The sequence below is a fragment of the Lagopus leucura genome, unplaced genomic scaffold, assembly GCF_019238085.1.
Source record: "Lagopus leucura isolate 7727_CA_CO unplaced genomic scaffold, USGS_WTPT01 Super-Scaffold_100015, whole genome shotgun sequence".
Taxonomy (NCBI): Eukaryota; Metazoa; Chordata; class Aves; order Galliformes; family Phasianidae; genus Lagopus; species Lagopus leucura.
Window position 1 is genome coordinate 8,562,198 of NW_024962269.1, and position 19,841 is coordinate 8,582,038.

The following is a 19,841-nucleotide window of genomic DNA, read 5'->3' on the forward strand; positions in this document are numbered from 1 at the left end:
GAAATGTGGAGCCAGCTTTGGCTGCATTGCAGAACAGCACAGTCCAGTTGCCTCAGCCCTTTAAGGCTTTCTCAGGAAATAAAGCTAGCAGCTGTAAATGATCAGTAATGCGGAGGAATGAAGACATGCTTAGCAGGGAATGCTGACCAGAAAGGAACAGAGATCTTACATCAGACATCGTGCTGCACTACAAGGCAGTAAGGATCTTCTCATAAGCAGTGTCCCAGGGCAGTTAAGCCCCTTGTCATATTCCCAGCAACTCACACTGCTGGCTAAGGAGCAGCACCAGACAGGGCAAGGGATGCACACACATCTGTCACACACCTCTCACCTGCTCCCCATGTCACAGCATAGTCCTTTGTTCCCACAGTCCTTTAGTGCCCTTCTGACTGGGTATCACTGCAGGGAGCCGTAAGAAACTTTTCATAGCTTGTGGAAGTTTTCATGCACATACACACGCAGCATCAATCTGCAGTAAACAGCTCAAGGACAGGCTGCTAATGCTCTCGCTTAAATGTTTGACTGTGCAGCTGAGGTCAGGATTTCTCATGCCTTTGATGGTTTTGCCTTGAGCCTCCCATCTCTCAGGCTTCTCTCTCCTGCACTATAATAGGGCCAAATATGAAGCAGTGGCAATGTCTTACAGCCATTTACATCTGTGACAAAAACTCCAGGGAATCTAGGGAAGGATGAGACCTTCTCTGCCATTCAGGAAGACCTCTTCCACCAACTGTAAATGAGGGAGCAGGAGATGCAAGCTTTCTCTGTTCCCAGCACCCAACCTCAGCCCCCTGTGAATGGCAAGGCTCTGAGTGCTTATTTAGCTGCAGAACAGCCCCAGCACTCCTTGGTGATTGCTGCCGTTTTGTCGTAATGGAAAGCAAGCAGTACAAGCAACCGTACTGCAGCCCCCTGCTGCTGCACTCGGTCACAAATTATTCCCATCCTACCAGATGCTTTGGTTAAATATGCTGAAGATTTGGAGCTGATATTTTTCCCCATATCAGCAAGATCAAAGGCAGAGAGGGAGGGAGGGAGAGAGAAAGAGCGCGGGTGTGTGAGCGCACGGGTGAGGGAGGCATCGCTGCTTGGAACCGGGAACAAAAGAGATGAGTGCACCCGTGCTGGGGCACAGCGCTGTAGTCACAGAAACCTCCCTAATGACTCCACCATCAGGCTACCAGGCTGCTGCTGCATTTTGCTGCTGGAAGGAAGCAAACAGATTCTATAACCCGCATCCAAAGAGCAGAGCAGCGGGCTGCAGCTCACTGCCACGGGCGTGGGGAGAGCAGCGCATGGCGTGCAAATCTGATAGTGCAGCAACATCATGGACAGCCGCTTCCATTATGGCTAAAATTAACGCAGGTGGTTTCAGATTTCAAGTTTTATCCTCTTTCCTCCCATTGCTGTCATCTGCTTAATGAATCACAATCGCTTTCTTTTTGCACAGCCTCAGCAGAGCTGCACTTCCCAACGTTTGCTTGCCAACCAAGCAGCAGAGCTTTAAAGATGTAACTGTGCTTTTTCATTCGGTAAACAGATGCCAGGCTTCTAGGGTCAGGAATGCTGCACAGAAAATGCAGCCTGGACCTCTCAACCCAGGGCAGGGCTTTATGAAATGGTGTTGCTAGGGGCTACCAGCATGGAAGCAAGAAATCTGCCTGCCTACATTGTGGCGTGCAGGCTAGGATGCATAAGCAGATTGAATACGCTGCTCTCGGCAATGCTGAGTAATTGCTGACCTCTCAGGTAGTGCTCCCAGCCTGCTCTCAGCCTGCCTTCAGTAGTCCTCCCATTGCTCATGCCGGCTCAGGAGCAGAGGGGCTCAGCCGGGGGGCACAGACTACAGCTGCAGCCCCACAGCCCCAGCACCGAGCTGCCCCCCCAGGAACAGCAGGGCTCCCTGTCCACAAACCATCCCCTGCAGGACGAGGCAGATCTGCTCCCTGGGAGGGCTGGTGCGGGAGCAGAGGCAATGCAGCCCCTCCTGGGTGTTCTGCTCTGCATTTGCATTCCCTGCAAAATGGGAAACATGTCTCTCTGACAGAGCTGCAAGCCCTGTCTGTGTGCCTACAGAAAGCAGCTTCCTGCAGAGGCTTACGTTACTGCGGCAGCCAAGGCAGAGGCAGCTCTGCCCAGCACAGCAAAGGGCATCCCAGGTCCATCCCATCACTCTGAGGGACAGCAGGGCTGCCCAAAACCCCTGTGCTGCAGATATGCTGCCAGTCAGAAGCATGAATTCCAGTCCGTCGGGGTGACTCCTGGACCAGAACAGTTCCCAGATCTTGATCCATTATGTTCCAACACAATTCTACACTGGCAAAAACCCATACAGTCTGCAAAAATATCTACCAGGTCCACGCACACAAACAAGAAAGCTTTACTGTGCACGCAGAGATGCTTATGTGGGCACTGCAAGCACAAGAACAAGTCCTTTTCTTTTGCAAAAGGAACTTAAAACTGCAGAGCAGTAATCACTGATTGTTTTGACATGCTGTAAACGCCTTTGATTGGCAAAAGTACACAGAAGCATTGCAGAGATCTGTATCTCCCACTGAAATCTCTGGAGTCCTGGCACAGCAGTCAAGCAAAGGCCTATGGTATTTTTGCTGGAAAGTGGTTCGAGCTGCTCACTATTGCCCAACACATGCAAGCAGCTTGATCTGCAGTTAGCTTATCAGCATAGCTCTAAATGGATAAGAGCAATGCTCTTCAGAATACATTGTTATAATAGGATATTTTGTGTTTCAAGAATGTGTCATTTTTATTCACATGGATTTAACACACTTCTTAATAGCTGATGCTACTGGGAGCCAGCAGCACAGCAATATCTTTTCTAAACCATTGTTTAAAATACTGCTCAGTAAAAATGTAAAAAATACTTTTTTTTTCCCCCCAAAGGATCCTAAAATTTAAATAATCACAAGGATAATTAAAAATATATATAATCCAACCTTCTAATTGGGACTCAAGTTTTGTAATATTCAACAACGATCCAACTAGATCTGGTTGGAGACTGCAGAATTTTGCTCTCCTTTCTCAGGACTATACAGTACTTGAAGCAGAGCACAGCTCTCTCCCTGACACACATCACACACTAGAACTCCCAGTGCAGAATGCTGGCATATGCACTTTTTCACCCATTAAAAGAGATAACCCTGTGAAGGGTGAGACCAGAAGCAGAATCCAGCTTAATAAGGTGGAACTGCACAGCTACAAAAGTAAAAAATTAAGAAAGTCTCCGGGCATGGAAGAGTGCCACCAGCAAAAACAAAAAGCAAAACAAGATTAAAAACAGCAGAGCATACTTTTGAGCACTGCTGAAAATGGCTGAAGGGGATCCTGCAGACAGCCAGAAATGATGATATAAAGACATAAATCCTTTTTTCTGTGCACGCTCAGGACCTCAACGAGATAGAAGACAACGAAGGGTTAGTTGGAGCCCAAACAATGCTGGCAGGCAGTGTCTCGCCAGGAAAAATGAGCAATCCTGCAGCTGAGTTCTGCCCCTTTACATTCCTAATTATCAGCATATTTTTAAGACAAAAAGTTGAAATGCACTTTTGGCAGAGCGGCTTTCATCTTCACTATGAAAACGGGGCCAAAGCTTAGTTCTGCATGACTAGGATCTGTACTCACAGCTTTGTAGGTAACAGAGCTGTTGGTGTGATTCAAGGCCTCCACGAGCTTCCAGGGCTGGAGGACGGGGATGCTGGAGGTTCAGCAGATACAAAGACTCTGCCAACAGCCTCTGGGATGACCTTGGCCACGCTGCTGCTCTCCTTTACTCATTACACATGGGCACAATGGCATTTACTAACAAGCACCCGAGGCCCACCAATGAGGAGCCAGGTGTTGCCAGGAGAACACGCTTTCAGCAGGGTCAGATGAGGATTTCATGTCACCAAGCTGTAATCCTCCCAGTGCCCACACACCAAAGTTAGGCTATTGCAAAACTGCTCCATTTTCTCCAAATGAAATGTTTCCCTGCCACTTGTAGTGAAGCAATAGTGCTAACACTGGGAGTTTTTTTTTTCCTTCCTCCAGTCTGTTTCCTAAGGAAGTGAAAGGATGTGAAAGGATCACACAATTATCAGACAGATTCTTACCTTTAATAACTCCAGCCAAGTTGGCCACATTGGACAGAAGAGAAAAGGACAAAGGGCTGCTAAGAGTCCCCATGTTTTGTGACAAACAGGCTGTCCATCAGAGGACAGACAGACAAGCAGTGGATGTGCTGAGAGGCAGCTTGCAGAGCAAACTGAGCTGCAGCGCAAGTCAGCAGGGAACCCACACAAAGGTGTGCCAGAGAAAAATGATCTTCTTAAGTTTCATGGCTCACAAAATTACTTTTTACTTGTGAAGAGGTGGTGAGAGGCTGTTCATTTCTAACCCTGCCAGTCCTGAGGCACGTTGCATTTACTTCTGATTACCTAGTATAAGTATAAGCACAGTGAAGTTTGATTCTCCTTTGAATTATCCCTGTTATCAACTAGTCTGCAACATGCATCCACCTGAGCAAATCTCTGAGCCCACCAACTCCTCACTGAGTGCTTTCTGATGACAACATTTAGTTATTCTACTTTATCATCTTACTACAAATATTTTTGTCTTGAAATATTAAAAGAGTGCAAGAAAAGAACATACAATAACATGTTTGGAAGACAAACAGCAAATAAAAACTAATTTAGCAGTCAAAACACAACAAATGAGAACCGTCAGGACTAAACACAAACAAACATCAAGTTTTTCTCTTGCCTCTCTCTCCTAGTAAGCCAAAGGGACACGAACATCACACCATTTCCCTCCCCTAAATGCCCATTGCACCCTGCCCCATCACATCAGATCTGCAGGAAGGAGTGAATGAATAATGCTTTAAGAACATGTGAGGCTGAGGAATATTTTTAGGCCTTCAAAATGCTGGTATTTTACTATTTCATTCATGTTTGTTGTTTTAAGAAAAAACGTGCTATTAATGAGATAGGACATTTTGCCCAGTCGGTTTGATCAGAACCTTTCCAACCAGATGCAGCACACCCAGAGCACTGACATTTGCTTAGATAATACAACCAAGTTTTGTACTCAAAGCCCATCAGCTAAACCTGCCCAATGCTCTGTACTTCCCTGTCCAAGTTGTTACTGAAAGAAGTGCTGAAGGTCCTTACACTCCCTTTGGCAAGCTTAGAGACAAAAGGAAAGCACCCTTCTGGAGGGCTGCAATCTCCCCAGCTCAGCTGGCTGTATTTACTATTTTTTTTCCAGTGCAAAGCACTGCCCCAAAGACTCAGTTAAGACGGATAGAATGGCACAAATTTCAGGCTGAAGAATACTGCTAGCTCAGGTGCAAGATCTGGCCCAGCTTCCCACAAAGTACGCAAAGCCCTGTTGACACTACAGCTTGTGTTTAGAATTGTTCTGAGTAAGGAAACATGACTGATGGAAACTGAAGGTACAAACCCATAGCTTATGGGGGGGGGACACAAAGGTCTGAGAGACAAAGAAGGGAACAGCCTGACTCACCTGCTGCAGTGAGGTGCCAGCTTGGGTACCTGGAAGGTTGCAGTCACCTTGGCCTCTGGGAACAGCAAACCTTTCTCCTCTAGGAGGGGGAGGTTTTGTTAGCTGTAGGCACAGCTAATGAGTACAAGTAACATTAGGGCACTGCAGCAATCTTTGTTGCTGTGACCCTCCAGCAGTATGAAGGTCTGAGTTTGGATTTTGGGGGTACGAGATTAACAGCAATCACCAAATACCATTGGCATCCAGGTCCAATTATTTTGTTGTGCAAATCACGTATACAACAACACGTAGTCAGTCCATGGGGAATGAGAAACCATGAAAACTAACTGCAAGCCAATGAAACAGAAATCTGCAATCACTTTTCATTCAAAGTCAGGCTTTCTTGCTAACTGTTGACAAACTGCAGATCTGTACCTGCAGAAAAGCAAGAGTACACAGCCTTGGGTCACAGTAAACTGAGCAAGTGTCCACAAACAGCTGTTTTCATTACTGCCCCAGTGTCTGTTGTGCCACAAAGCTGACCGATGCAGCTGGCACGCTGTTTTGCTAAGGTGCAACTCCTGCCACTGGGTCACTGAAACCCCTGCTTTGTTTGACAAGATCCACACGTTCAGAGTGGTGTCCATGGAGCAGTCAGACCCCACCTGTGTGTATTTCCTGGGCTTCCTTTGATCCCCCTGCTGTCACTGCAGCATCAGATGTGTTCTCTGCAAAGACCCTCCGCCTCAGTTAAACTCTCAGGAATGTTAATCTGTCTGCCTGAAGAGAATTAGGAATGAGTTTTTCCAGGCCAAGTCATACTCCTTTCACCTGCCTGTTTTCCGTGCCCACAACCTCCAGATGACAGCCCTCATTTAGCCTTGATCAAAAGCATTACATTGCTTAAATTTACTTAGATATAGCTGAAAAGAGTAACAACTGTGTTTATGAAAACAAATAAATACTTACCTCAAAACAAAACAACCTCAAGCGATGGCTTATGGGAATGAAACCCCTTACTTAAAATATTCAAAGCACTCCAAACCGTACGTATGAACTTAGGCACTTAAATCCTAATTACTAAACCGTGTTAGAAATAAAATTAAAAAAATCACTCAAATGTAATAATGAAATGAAGATGATATATTTCTTAGAGTTGTAAATGACATTAGCATCACAGACAAGTGGAACAGATCAGCATGACAGCAGCCAGTGCTAGGGTGGCTCACCACTATTCTAAAAATATACTTATTAAATAAGTTCAGATCAGAAACACTACGTAAAGGTCTTAATCAAGTGAGTACTCTGATTTAGGCTCTAGTTTATAAGTTTTCATCACAGGCTTGGAGTTGCCTACATGTTTAGGTACGTGTAGGATGAAGACTGATTAGTACTATGCTTTCTTTCCATCCAGTGAGTTAAACTGTACTTGCCTATGTAACTATTTTGTGTTACCTTTCAGTAACTACTGGAATGGGGCATACCCATGAACACAAGCTGTCTACAAAACCCGGTGTCTCAGCTCAGTTGCGTTACAGAGGTTACAAAGTTCACTCCAGACACAGCTTTCTTCCCAAATCACCATATTTTAAATCAGGCTGCCGTTTTGTTCTATCAAGCAGCTGTAAAGAAATAATGTATTTTGGACTCATCTTGTGCATGCAACTAGGAAAAGGCAATTACACAGCAGAGAGAACTTAATGAATGAGATGTATATCTGGACCTGGGAAGGACATCCAGGAGCACCAAATAAACAGATATATCCTAGGATCCGGATGCACAAATCAGTGCTCTCCAACTATACAACTTTCAGTCAATATTCAAAATTTTAATTTGAACTGTTGCTTACTTTTACTTCTGTAATGCTACAGTGGGATAGAAAGTACTGCAATGATAGCAGGGCGGCAAAGCGTTTGGCTGCAGCAAATAAGAACAAGCCCCAGTACAGCAGCTACAGAAATGAAGGAAAAGAGCTGCTTACCCTAGAAAGGCCTACTGTAGGCAGGGATCTCTAGCAAGAGATACCTTCACCTCCCCTGCCAACCCTTAAATGAGGTCTGGGAAGGGATGGATCCTGGCTGCATTCCTTCCAGTCACTCAGATGCATTGCATTGCATTGCATTGCATTGCATGCACCTGAGCTCCTCTGGATTGGCCCTGCCTTCCTATCAGATGTTCAATCACTACTGCAGGCCATGACTTAGCATTTCCACTTCAACTTCTTAATGCATTGGTGATGGCAGGTGACACGTCCAAGCCATCTTTCTCACCCACAGCTGTAGCTCTTACTGCTCATACTTTTCATCCTACAGACCTCACATGATGGCAGTCCCTTCCAGCCAACCTGTCCTGCAGGCAGAGGACTCTGGGTGTGGAGCCAGCTCTGACATTCCTGTTATGACACCAGATCAAGTGCGTTGCCACCTCTGACAAACAACTAAACCAACACTCTACCTAGCAGCAAGCGTTGCAGAAGGAAAAGCTTCTCATTAAAAAATTGCTCCCCTTGTTCCCACATCTGCTGAGGAAGCTGGTATTCTTCTTAACATACTGCCACTAAAATCTTTATTATTATGAGCTTCTAGAAATGTAACAGTGAGGAGCTCGATCTTGCAGCACAGCTGGGCACACAGTTTGGCAGCACAAACAAAGCCTTTGCCTTTGTGTGATCAGGTCCCATCCAGCACAATAACATGACAATTATACACACAGGTGAATCCACTCATTTGTAAGGCAGGAGATGGCATAAAATATCTTGCATTAGATAAGGAGAAAACATTCAAAGCATTTTAATGCTTCAGAGCCCTGTCTGACAACTGTGTCTTCTCTTATCGGTGTTCATCTCTTAACCTGGAACTCTCATCATTTCACCAGAAGCATCAATTCAAAAAAGCTGTGCAGAAAACTGACCTGCTCCCTTAATGACATCAGAAAGCTGCAAAGCAGAGTCTCTCAAACAAACACGGAGAAAACAAAATATTAACAGACAGGACAGGCTTATTACAGGTGACATATTGCTGCACACATTAAAATTCTAGCCACGAGGCTTAATAACTTTATGCTACCTTCCTCTAAAGGCTGCGACAGAAATACTGACTGTGACAAAGAAAAATAAAGCTCGCACAAGGGGGAGATCTTGAAAAATAACTCCTGATAAAAAGCAGCAAAAGGGAATACCTGAGAACATGAACATATGTGAGTCACCTGATCCAGGCTCCATGTGAAAGGAATTATCTGTGGAGTTTGGTGCATTGCTAATATCTTACAAAAGCCCTGGTATTTGGAGAGGCACTGCAATAAGGAATGTCATCTTTTATTTTTTTTCCCTCATTGAGATGAATGCCTGCCTTCCCCCCCAGGCGATGGTGTGATGCAGGCAGGGCACCGCACATGTAAATGGTTTTATTGAAATCAAGGGATCTTTTTGCAGTTGAACTCTTTAGCTTGCTTTGGGACTCCATCTTTCGAGAGCACAACTGTTGGGAAAAGCATTCCCCTTCTGCTATTCTATAGCAGCCAGAGCAGCAACTCTCCAGCCCCGCAGCTGGTTCTGCATGAGTCTGCTCCTGAAACAGTCATCACTAGGGTGAGCTGGGCTGAGAACAGGGGCTCTGGCATGGTGCTAAGCTACAGTAACCTCCACTGTACAAACACTTCCACATGCAGCTAATCCCGAGTGAATGCTGCCTAATTGGATCCCAGACAATACTGTCTCACGAAGTCCTTGCAGAAATACAAATGTACATAGAGTCAGGTAGAAAGAGGGACATCTGGGCTGAAAACCGGAGAGCAACTGATCAGCTTAAGCAAACAACAAGATGCCACAATAGTAGGGCACAGTGCCTGGCATGAGCTGCCTTGCGAGGGTTCTTTGTTGCCCAGATCCGTCTCCATGCTCTGCAAGAGGTGCCGCAGGGCAGCAGGCTAGGAGCTTCACAGCACCTCAAAGGTCATCTCATGCTCATAAGCGTGTGTGTGTGTGTAGGTACAAACATGCTGCCACCACCCCAAAACCAGTGACAGAAAAACAGATGTGACAAATGGCTCAGAGCGCTGGGTCTGTGAGAAACGCGAGCTGCAAGCAAACCAAAACTTAGTTTGCAAAAGGAAAAAGCGAACATATCTGGGAGAAAGGACGGGCAACCTAAGAGAGAGAAAGCTGGAAGCTGAGATACTACAGGAAGTCAACAGTGGACCACAAGTTGTACTTGAACAGCCAGTGTGCTGCAGAGGTCAGGGCAGGGTGCAGAAATCCCCATATGCAAACACACATCCTGCCGGAGCGGGCAGACAGCCGCTGTGCGACCGCAGCCAGGAGAGCGGGGTCGGCAGGACGGCCGCGAAGGCTGGTGATGAAGGGAGTGCATGATGCACACATGTCTGGGCGCCAGCACACGGCACAACAGCGATCAGCCAGGCTGAAGGGACCGACGCAGTGCTTAGCAATAACTGACACCCCAGAATAAGGCCGTGCACGGGCACCTTGCCTCTACCCCTCTGCACTCAGGCACTGCACAGGGCAGCCTCCGCAACACCTGCTTGACAAGAGGAAGGACACAAAGCCCAACCTGAGGCACAGGGCTCTGCTTCCTGCTGTCACCTGATGGCAGGCCTGTCACACAGCCTAATTTACATGCCACTTGATCAGGGCTTCCTTCCCTCCCGCCCCATGGAAGATACTGATACGTGCTGTGGAAAAGGTAAACCGTTATGTGCCCGACACCTAAAGCTCTCCCATGGAGGAGGAGCAACCAAACAACAGGTCAGAGACATGTGGAACTGCCACACTTGGTTGGCTTGTTCTTTCAGAGGTACCAGCCTGCCCTCCTGCATTCATAGAAGGGCTGGTTTATAGAACCCATTCAGCTCAAGCGCCGTAGAGTAAGATTTGTGGAGACAAAAAGAAATTGGCAAAAAAAGAGCCGCTTGAATCTAATGACTTTCTATGCAGAATGCATAAACCAATCAGGAGAAGGACTGGAAGATCAGAACTGTTCATTGCAGTGATTGCATTTGTTCCTCTATTTGCATCTTCCTGCTTCTCCCACCTGGATTGCACCTCCAGTCTGATGGTTTCAGTTCTGTTAAAAGCAGCTCCATAGGCGGAGCTTCCCAAGCCCAAAGAGTACAAAGTTACTGACTTCTAAGGGATACTCAGTTTCCTAGCTGACCCGGGTGACACAGCGGTGATCCTGCAGGGTCTGGAACCCCTCCCCTCCTCCCCAACCCTAACCCTGCTGCATGCAGGATGCTTCGTTAACTCACAGTCTTACAGAAATTCTTTGGCAGATGATATTTCTTTTTCTGCTTTCCCTCTTTTGTTACATGATGCCTTCTATTCAAACAGCCAAACCAGAGCTGGCAAATGGTCTCTCTAGGTTTTTTACATGTTGCTGCGAGGCAAAATAAACAGTTGTTTCCAGTTTACATTTTCAGGGCTACAGATGTATGTTAATTATGCTCTTCAGCCTGCTAGTGAAAAACTGAAAGAAATTTAAATGTGTTTTTCTCAGGCAGACCCCAAAGTCTGCAGACACCTGTCCCCTCCAGCTGTGGGCTTTGTGCTACCCAGAGCGAGGTACCAGGTCTCCTCCTTTCATGTTGACTTTGAAGGCATTTTCAGATTTCAACAAGGCTTTACAAAAGGCCAAGAGATGGGGATTAAATCTTGCTGAAATCCAAGAACTTTGTGCGTTTTTTCTAGTGCAGCAAAGATACAGCACAGGCAGACCTGAGAGCATCTGAAGGATAGGGCACTTCAGAATGGGGCAACAGGAACTATACAGTAACGTGGAACTTTCATTCATTCACTAAAATGCTGCAGAATTTAATAAAAATCCCATCTTCCTTTTGTTTTCTGAAACAACAAATTAATACAAAATAAAAATCACCAGGTCTCATCTACTGTTCAGACAAAAATACATACTATCAAGACTGTCCTGTCAAACAGTCTGAGTAGAAGAAAGAAGAACTGGATACGAAACTGCAGTTTATTTCCAATTTGGGTATCAGGTTTAGAACTGGCTGTTAAACAAAGGAATGAAACAATCTCAGAAGTGTAAAGGCAGTAATGCAGGGACCTTCCCCAGAGGAGGAAGTAAGGATCCATTTCCTTCTTTACGTTTTAGAAGCTTTAATTCATGATACTCACTTGTCTGCCAAATGTTTCTTGGGATCTTTGAAATAACTGTTTATTCTAGTTGTTCCTACCGTGCTCCAGCCAAACTACCAGGCTCTCCTCTGTTGATGCTGCCTCTTTTGGAATCCAGAGTCAAGAGCAGTGCTAACACAGAGGTGTGACACCCATTAAGTGCCTATCGCTTGTATGAGTTTTGAATACACATACACACAGAGTAGGTATGCATACAGACACACGTACATTCCCTTTGTGTCTAGAGGTCAGAGATACAGGTGACACAGAGGGCAGACTTCAGAAGTGCTAAGGTACCCACACAAACAGCACGACACCAGCTAATTCCCAGCACCTTCAAAAAGCCGGCTCCACATCCTCTTCCTGCCTGCTCCACACAAGCTATTTTCCAGTGTTTGTTGCTATATTTATCACTTGAATTACAGTATTACTGAGAGGACTCAGGCAGACTCATTCTCCCTGACGCCTTCCGTACAGTGGGAAGGTCTGTGCTGCTCACAGCACCATTGCGAACAGTTAGCCTGGCCTACCTCTACACTGTCATCACTTTTCCAGCACTATCAGGAAATCCTTCCATCTGCCCTCAGATGACAATTGTATACACTTACTGACAGCAGCTACTGGCTTGTAATATTTTTATCACCCTAAATGCAGGAAGACTATTGTCAATTAGTGTTATGATGGGGAAAGCAGAAAATGAAGAGTTAAGACTGCCAACAGCCTCGTTCTGCTGCCTGTGCTCCACTCCTCCTAACAAGTTCTGTAGCACAACAATAAAAAGAGGAGATCTGTCAATTAATGCATGTAATGGGAACTAACAGAAAGAACACATGCGTTGACTTGACAGTCTACAGATTTCCCTGAAAGGACAAAGAATGTATCTATCCAGTTAATTCCATTATTCAGCAGCTTCGGCATGGGAAGGAAAAACATCTACCAAAAAGCTTGCATGGAACGAGTATGAAAAAATCTTTAAGTGCTTATTGCCTCTAAACTTGTGAGCCAACTGTCTTCGTTCTAGGCTAGCTTCATTCGGACTTGCACATGCAATGTGCAAAAAACATGGCACTGCAAGAGAAAATTATTCATCTATTGTCATTTACACAAAAAGATCAGACTTGCACATTTCAGGATTGTTATTTAATTAAAGAGAGAAAGAGAGAGATGTAAGAAAGTGAATTTTAAATAAGTTTCCCCAATATTCCTGCCTGTGGTAACATCAAACATACAACATCTCAGCCCCAAAATGATTTGTTTGCCAAACAAGAGCTATTGGAAGGGTTTTACTACAGCTTGTGATCCAATTATATGTATAAAAATGACTCCTTTTTAAGCTACAATCCTTGGATGAAATCTGTTTTGAAGTCACACTTACAGCAGAATGCAAGAGCACGGATAAACAACAGCAGCTGCTGAGGTTCCCCACCTTACAAACACCGGGAGAGTTCACACTTCACTCCTTGTTATTTTTGCTTTAGGAAGTGAAGGAAACTGTACTCTGAGCTGACAAAGTCACTGAAAAGGCACTTGCACCCACTCTAAATATGACCTGATATTTGCAGATGAAAGTTTAAGTGCAAGTTATCTAAGCAACAAGTGCCAGCCAAGTGCACGTTCAGATGGTAAAACACAGTCCCACAAAGATCTCGATGCATTAAACTTCTCTTTTCAGATGTACCACAGCTGGATTCACGGGAGTGCTGTGTGAAGAAGCCAACACCTTCAGAGTCAGTTCCTTGGTCAGACCTTAGCAGTGATCAGCAAATCCTGTCTCATCCCAGAGAGGAGCAAACAGAGACCCGCTGAGAAAAACTGCTTGCAGCTCACCGAGGAGTGATGTATGAGAGAGGTACATAATTAAAGAGGGACAGAGCAGGAAGGAGCCCAGAATTGGTGCAGGAGAAATCACAGGAGACTCATATTTAGTAACACGGCAAAAGTGATGTCATAGAACAGAGCAACCAAAAGAGAAAAAAGAAGAAAAGCACATGGTGAAGGACTGGACAGGTCCCAAATGGCCAAGGAGAAAAGATTGCAGACTGTGTTTTGGCAGAAAAACACAGAGAAAGATCTGTTGTCTATTTCTTATGGACCCTTTGAAGTTTTCTGGATCTAATCTGATTTTTGCCTGTCATTCTTTGCCAAAAAAGATAAACCTTGCCAGGGAAAACCCACCTTCCCTTATCCTCACGCTAATAAGAATACAAATGGTCTGTTTTAAATATCAAACACTTAAAATGTGAAGTTTTTCTTCTGCGATGTGTTTGAGACTTTGATATTTCCAAGCTGCCATACTTGCAACTGCAACTGACCCAGCTTGTTCCTGGCTAAGTCTCTCGTGTTTGACCAAATTCAATCAGAACACGGGCCTTGGTGCACAGCTATCACCCCATCAGCTCCATCTGTACTCCACTGACACGGGAGATGAAGGTTTATTTTCTGAAACATCTGTGTTTCAGTGTCCAAACTGCTCCCCCCCCCCTTCCCCCCGCCTAAATTTTGTACTGATAATGAAAGTCTTCTGGAATTCTGTCACTCAGCAATTGCTTTTAATATTCTCTAATACTGCATTAAACAATACCACTGTAGTATTATTAGCCTTCTCGTTTTAGGGTCTAGCCTACCAAAATCCATAAGCATAATCTTACCTTTCAGCCTTTCCCTCGTATTACTTTAGTTCTTACTTTCAGGTGCCATGTCTTGCTGTGTGTGGGACTGCTCAGTAAGACTGAAGACTCATTCAGCTCAAAATGATCATGCAACCATCCCCACATTTATGATTCCGGGCCTGCCACAGATATCAATTTCTATTTACTACGCATTACTGTAAGCAGAACACTGAAAATTTTATACCTATTTGCAGCACTAACATGTTAAAATGCCCCAAATGCCATTTTGCAATCACTGCAGGCAGATGCTTTTTAATAGTGTTATTCACATATGAGGATTATCAGATAACTCGCAAAGCTGCAGCTCAAGTAGGTGCTAATTCAAAGGAAAATAAAGGCACTGGGCAGGAGGAAGACAGGAACAGGAGGCCAGAAAACAGCACATTTGTATTCAGAAGGCAGTAAATACACCTTTGAAACAGCTGCTGTGGCACTGTCACTTTAAAGCTTGTGTCCTCCTCCCAGCACGGAACGCTCTCCCTACCTGCTGTACACAGACGCACTGCTACACACACTGCTCTCCATACCCTGGTTTACCTGCTTGGAGCTCCTTTATTGTCCAGACCAACGTAACAAAACCCACGCAGCCCCACACAAGCTTTCTACCCAAATCTACTTCTTGCCTCCCCAGCAGTATGAGGCCAGATTTCCATTCAGTAATGGCACCAGGCATTTACCAGGGCACGCTCTTATTTTATTGAGGTCATTCCAGATTTTTTCTTCCTCTCTCTACAGCTGCATTAACAGCTTCCTTCCTATTTTTAAATCAGTAGCTAATTTCAGCAACTAAGTGCTTATTGTTTTTTTCAGGGTCACTCATAAAACAAACACCGTTATTGATCTTTCTGAATCCACCACCAATTTTTCCCTTTTATCTCATCTGAGTGTCTATTCAATGGGCAATTTCTCAATAGTACAGGACATCCATCCTGGATAAATCAGGGTATCCAAAGAAAGAGATCTTTCTGTCCATGTGTGCCAATACAACTCCTATTGCAGCAGTAGCCAAGCAACTCATAAGTGTTATTGGTTTTTGTCTCCACAGCACCTTTTTAGAGGGAAAAGTGCTATTACTTGTCCTTTAAAACAGGGGAACCAAGACAGAGAGGGCTGTCGTCCCTCAGAGGCAAAGACAGTTTACAAAATGTAGAATGAAATGAATCCTTTTTCTCCTATATCTTAACCACATCAGCATCTTCCCTCTATTTCCATATGTACCCTAGACACACGGTTGCTTATTTGTTGGATTGCAGGACCTGGATTGTTGGATTACTGATGACCTGGCCAGTTGGTATTTATCACACATTTTTAATCAGTATCTGAAGACAAACAACATCACAGGTGAACATGAAAAAACCTGTTAGACCAAACTGCTGCAGTACTTTATCCGCTCTGACTATTAAGGTTCAATACAATTCTTGGAGCATGATTCAATGTAATTCTTGGAGCATAAGCCCTAAACCTACTCACTGTCCCACAGTTAAGCTAAAGGACATTCTGGCTTTGCCCCAAAGAACACGATACCAAAATGAAAAGCAGCCCTTCCAGGTGGTAGGACCCAAGTGACATCTTCCACATACGGCTCTCTAAAAGCATCTCTGAAGACAGTGCACTTACTCACCAATCCTACTTTAACAAGATATGCAAAGATAGAAGATTTACTGGCCATTACCATTTCTGCTAAGTGTAGCAGATTTGGTCCTTTTCAAATTAATCCTAGATTGATTCACAAAGAAACATTAAATGCAGTTTGACTGCTATAATAACGCACCATCAATCATTAGACTAAATTTTTCAATGGTCCCTCTGTGTATCATCACTATTTGGCCACTTTCTTTAAGATTTCTCTCTCTTTTCCTACAGCAGTGAAAGACAGCCTTGTTCTTGCTGACCAACACACCCCCAGAGAGAGGGTGGAGAGCTAATGGCCTAGGACCAGACTGCTGCCTGTGCTGGATGTGTCTGTAGCGTTGTGCCACTTGGGGTTGGCTGTGCTCACAAGCATTAAACCTAATGAGACAAGAGAACTCAGCGAGGCCCAGGTCCATTGCAGCTCCTGGAAGTTGAGCCAGATTTTCTGCATGACAGTACCCATGGACATGGACACGCATGGTCCACTAAGATCCAGGACAGTCGTGCCTGTGCGCTTCATTATAGGGAAGGCCTTCTTGTCCTGCTTTAGCACTTCTCAGCTCTATTAAACACAGTTTGAGAAGTATGTTCCTGCACAGGAAATTCCTGCCAAAGGCTCCACAGATACAAAGTACTACGTGGTAGAGAAAATAACACTGCCATTTTAATATATTGTGACTTAAGCTAGTATATTAGCAGTGAAATTGGTTGATTTTCACATTAAAATACAAAGACCATACATGTCAGTTGTGTAATGAATAAAGAAGCAGGTAGCAAAAACTCAAAGATTTTGGAGAATGTAATCCCCTGGAAAAAGGGCATTCAGTTAATCAGAATACCTGTCTCAACTTAGACAATTCTTCTCTTCTCATTCACATATCATACTGCTTTCTGGAAACAAAACAAAGACCAATGTCATCACCAGGATTTCCCTTCACTTAAGGAAGGGCATATCAGGCAAAACCTGGCTACAAAAATGAAGTACAGTTCCAGTAAGGACAGCACAAAGAGGATTTTTAGCGGGTAACACATTAGCATCAGGCAGATATCAGCCTGGTCTCACGTGAAGTTGTATGTCACTGAACTGCATGCAACAGGAGCAGCACATTCAGAGACCCTTGACATCCAGGCCAACTACACCAATGCCCCCAGCCTGCCAGATGATCAACTCTGGGGTCTCTGCAGTTTCCACCTCAGCTTGCTAAATCATATTCAAACGAGAGACTGCTTTATCTTCACTTGAACTCCACATCCTGTTAGTTTGCACAAAGGAAGTGAGTTACGTTAACAGCACACCTATTTTTTCCTAATGAAGATATACTTTCTTGGATATTACTGTCACTCATATACCTATTTAGACACCTAGTCCTAGGCTACGGCCGGTTGTGTAGTGTATAATTATTCTATTTAAAGGAAACAACTCTCATTGAAACAAAAGGGCCCATTCTGCTACTAGGTAAACAAATGGGAATACATCAGAGGCTCAAAAAGGAAAGGGATTAACACGCTTCCATGTGGCAATGGTCTCAACTGTTCCAATTAAAACTTTCATAATAAATTAAAGCATGACAGAGGTAAGAATGAAGTCAATTTTCTGTGGATCGTGCTATTCCACTGACATAAATTGCCATTATTAGGTAGTATATTCAGCAATCTGTATAATGATAGAGTAACAAGACCACAACCCAGTGTTGATTGAGTTTGGCCTTTTGCATGCTAATTTTGGTCTGCTCTGCCAAAATAATTGAATGTACCACCTTATTTAAACACCTCTAGATAATTAGCACTCTCTCTCTATTCCTCCTTTACCAACCTTTGCTTAAGCCCGTGGTGCTGGCCTTCACTCCTTGTAGTGTTGGATGTCCAACACCACTTGGCCGCTCCCTCAGCTGTGCTCACAGCCTTTCCATTCACTTTCCACCACTTACACTCATCCTCTCCCAGAGCTCTCTTCTCAAGGGTAATGCTAGATGTCAGCCCATCTTGATCCCGCCCTTCTCTGTTGTACACAACACTTCACTGCTTCCATGCTCTCTAGAACCACCAGCGACTTTCCTTGACTAGCAAATGAAGGCGCCAACTACCATGGGATTGCCCCAGAAAGGTTGAAGAGGACAACAAATAAATAGACTCCCACTGCTCGATGCCTGCTAACAAGTTCAAACAACACATTACGCAATGAGTAAACACAATAGTGACCAAAACTGAGGGAAGGGACAGCCTTGTGTGCGTGCCATGCTACCAGACCCCCCTGGAGAAAGCTCTGCTCCGCATTACTGAGGCTGCACCACATACGGATGTCTCAATACAATGGGGCGCTTATCTGGCTGCCAAATGCCCGCCATGCTCTCCCACCTCCGTTCCATCACAGCAGCACCAAGTAAAAGGTGACAAAGGGCTAGAGAAGAAAGTCAAGGCAGCGCCAGACAAGGTGAAGCCGGACGATGGGCTGGAGGCACCCGCAGACCCGCATGCGGGGGCCCGAGGGGCCGCGTGTGTGACACCCCGCAGGGCGGCCAGGCCCCGCCGCACCGCACCGCACCGCCCCTCGCAGGGCCGCGGCGCCCCAGGGCTGCGCCCACCGCCCCGAGCACCTGAGCGCAGGCCCCGTCCCCGCGGGCGTCCCCGGCCCTCCCCCGCCCGCTCTGGGCCGCGCCGGGCCTGGGGCCCCGTGCCCCGGGGGGAGCCGGGGGGGCCGGGGCGAGGGAGGGCGTATAATAAACAGCATCGCTGTCACGCAGGCAGGGCTGCCGGCTCCCAAAGCCGCCTCCCCGCGATAACAATCCAGGTACAGCCCGCGCTCGCCCCCCTCCCTCCCTCTTCCTCTTCCTCCACCTCCTCCTCCTCCTCCCGGGGGGCCGGGGAGAAATCCGCAGATCAAAGAAAAGATGCACAACAATAGCGGGGTGGGCGCGCACCGCCGCCCCCCGTCCGGCGGGGCCGGGGCCGGGGCCTCGGGCGGAGGTTCGCGGCGGCCCGGCCGCGGCCGCCCCGCAGGAGGGCGAGGGGAGCGGCGGCGGCCCGGGGGACCGGGAGCCCCCGCCGCGGTACTCACCCGGGCCGGCCAGTGCGGGTACCCCTTCATTTTGGCGAACACCAGGTCTCCAGCCTTGTATTCTCGGGGCCGCGGACGAGCCATCGGGAGCCGCCGCGGGAGCCGCCGTCCCCCCCTCCCTCCCTCCCTCCCACACCCCCCGCGCCCCGCACACGCCGCCCGGGGGCAGCCGGCCGAGCCCCCGCGGGGTGCGATGCGGCGGGGCGCAGCCGGGAGCGGGGCCGGGCCGCGGGCAATCCCCGAGCTCTCCGGCGGCGGCGGCGGCGGGAGGAGATGGGGTGTGTGTGAGTATGAGTGTGTGTGTGTGAGTGTGTGTGTGTGTGTGAGTGTGTACGCGGGGGAGGGGGAGGCCTTGGACACAACCCCAGCAGCCCCCGGTACAGGGAGCCGGCTGGCGGCGGGGCGCCTGGCCGGGCGGGGGCGGCCGGGGAGCCCTCACCCCGCGGCGGCGGGCGGGCGCGGCGCTGCCCGCGGCCCCCCCGTGCGAGCTGCTACGCCGCCCGCTCCATCCCCGCGGCAGCCGCCGCGGCCCCGGGAATATGGAGCCGTCTCCTCCGAATTACTCCTCGGGCAGCGACCGAAAACAGGATCTTCTCATCCCCCCCCTCCCCCCACTCCTCCTCTCCGCCTTCCCCCCGCGCTTCTCCTTCCTGTTATTTTCTAGGTACACAGATCGGTTTCTATGAAAATAGGAGAGCAGAGAGCGGCTCCGGTCCCTCCCGGCCCTTCCTTCCCCTGCTGAAGCATGACATGGTTCTTTATGCGCGCCTGACATGGAGGCTGGGCGAGGAGCAGCGGCCGCTGCGCCCTGCAGATCGCTGCAGCCGGGTCCCCG

The 19,841-nt window shown here is 47.0% G+C and overlaps 1 protein-coding gene across 1 annotated transcript in view; it reads right to left on the reverse strand.

Moving 5' to 3' along the window:
- HDGFL3 (HDGF like 3) overlaps positions 1–19,114 on the reverse strand; it is a 37,076-nt gene extending 17,962 nt beyond the window's left edge. The window contains exon 1 of the mRNA XM_042875696.1: positions 19,007–19,114. Coding sequence (XP_042731630.1) covers positions 19,007–19,090 — 84 coding nt within the window. The 5' untranslated portion in view covers positions 19,091–19,114. The remainder of the gene's footprint in view (positions 1–19,006) is intronic.
- Between the last annotated feature and the right edge of the window lie 727 nt (positions 19,115–19,841).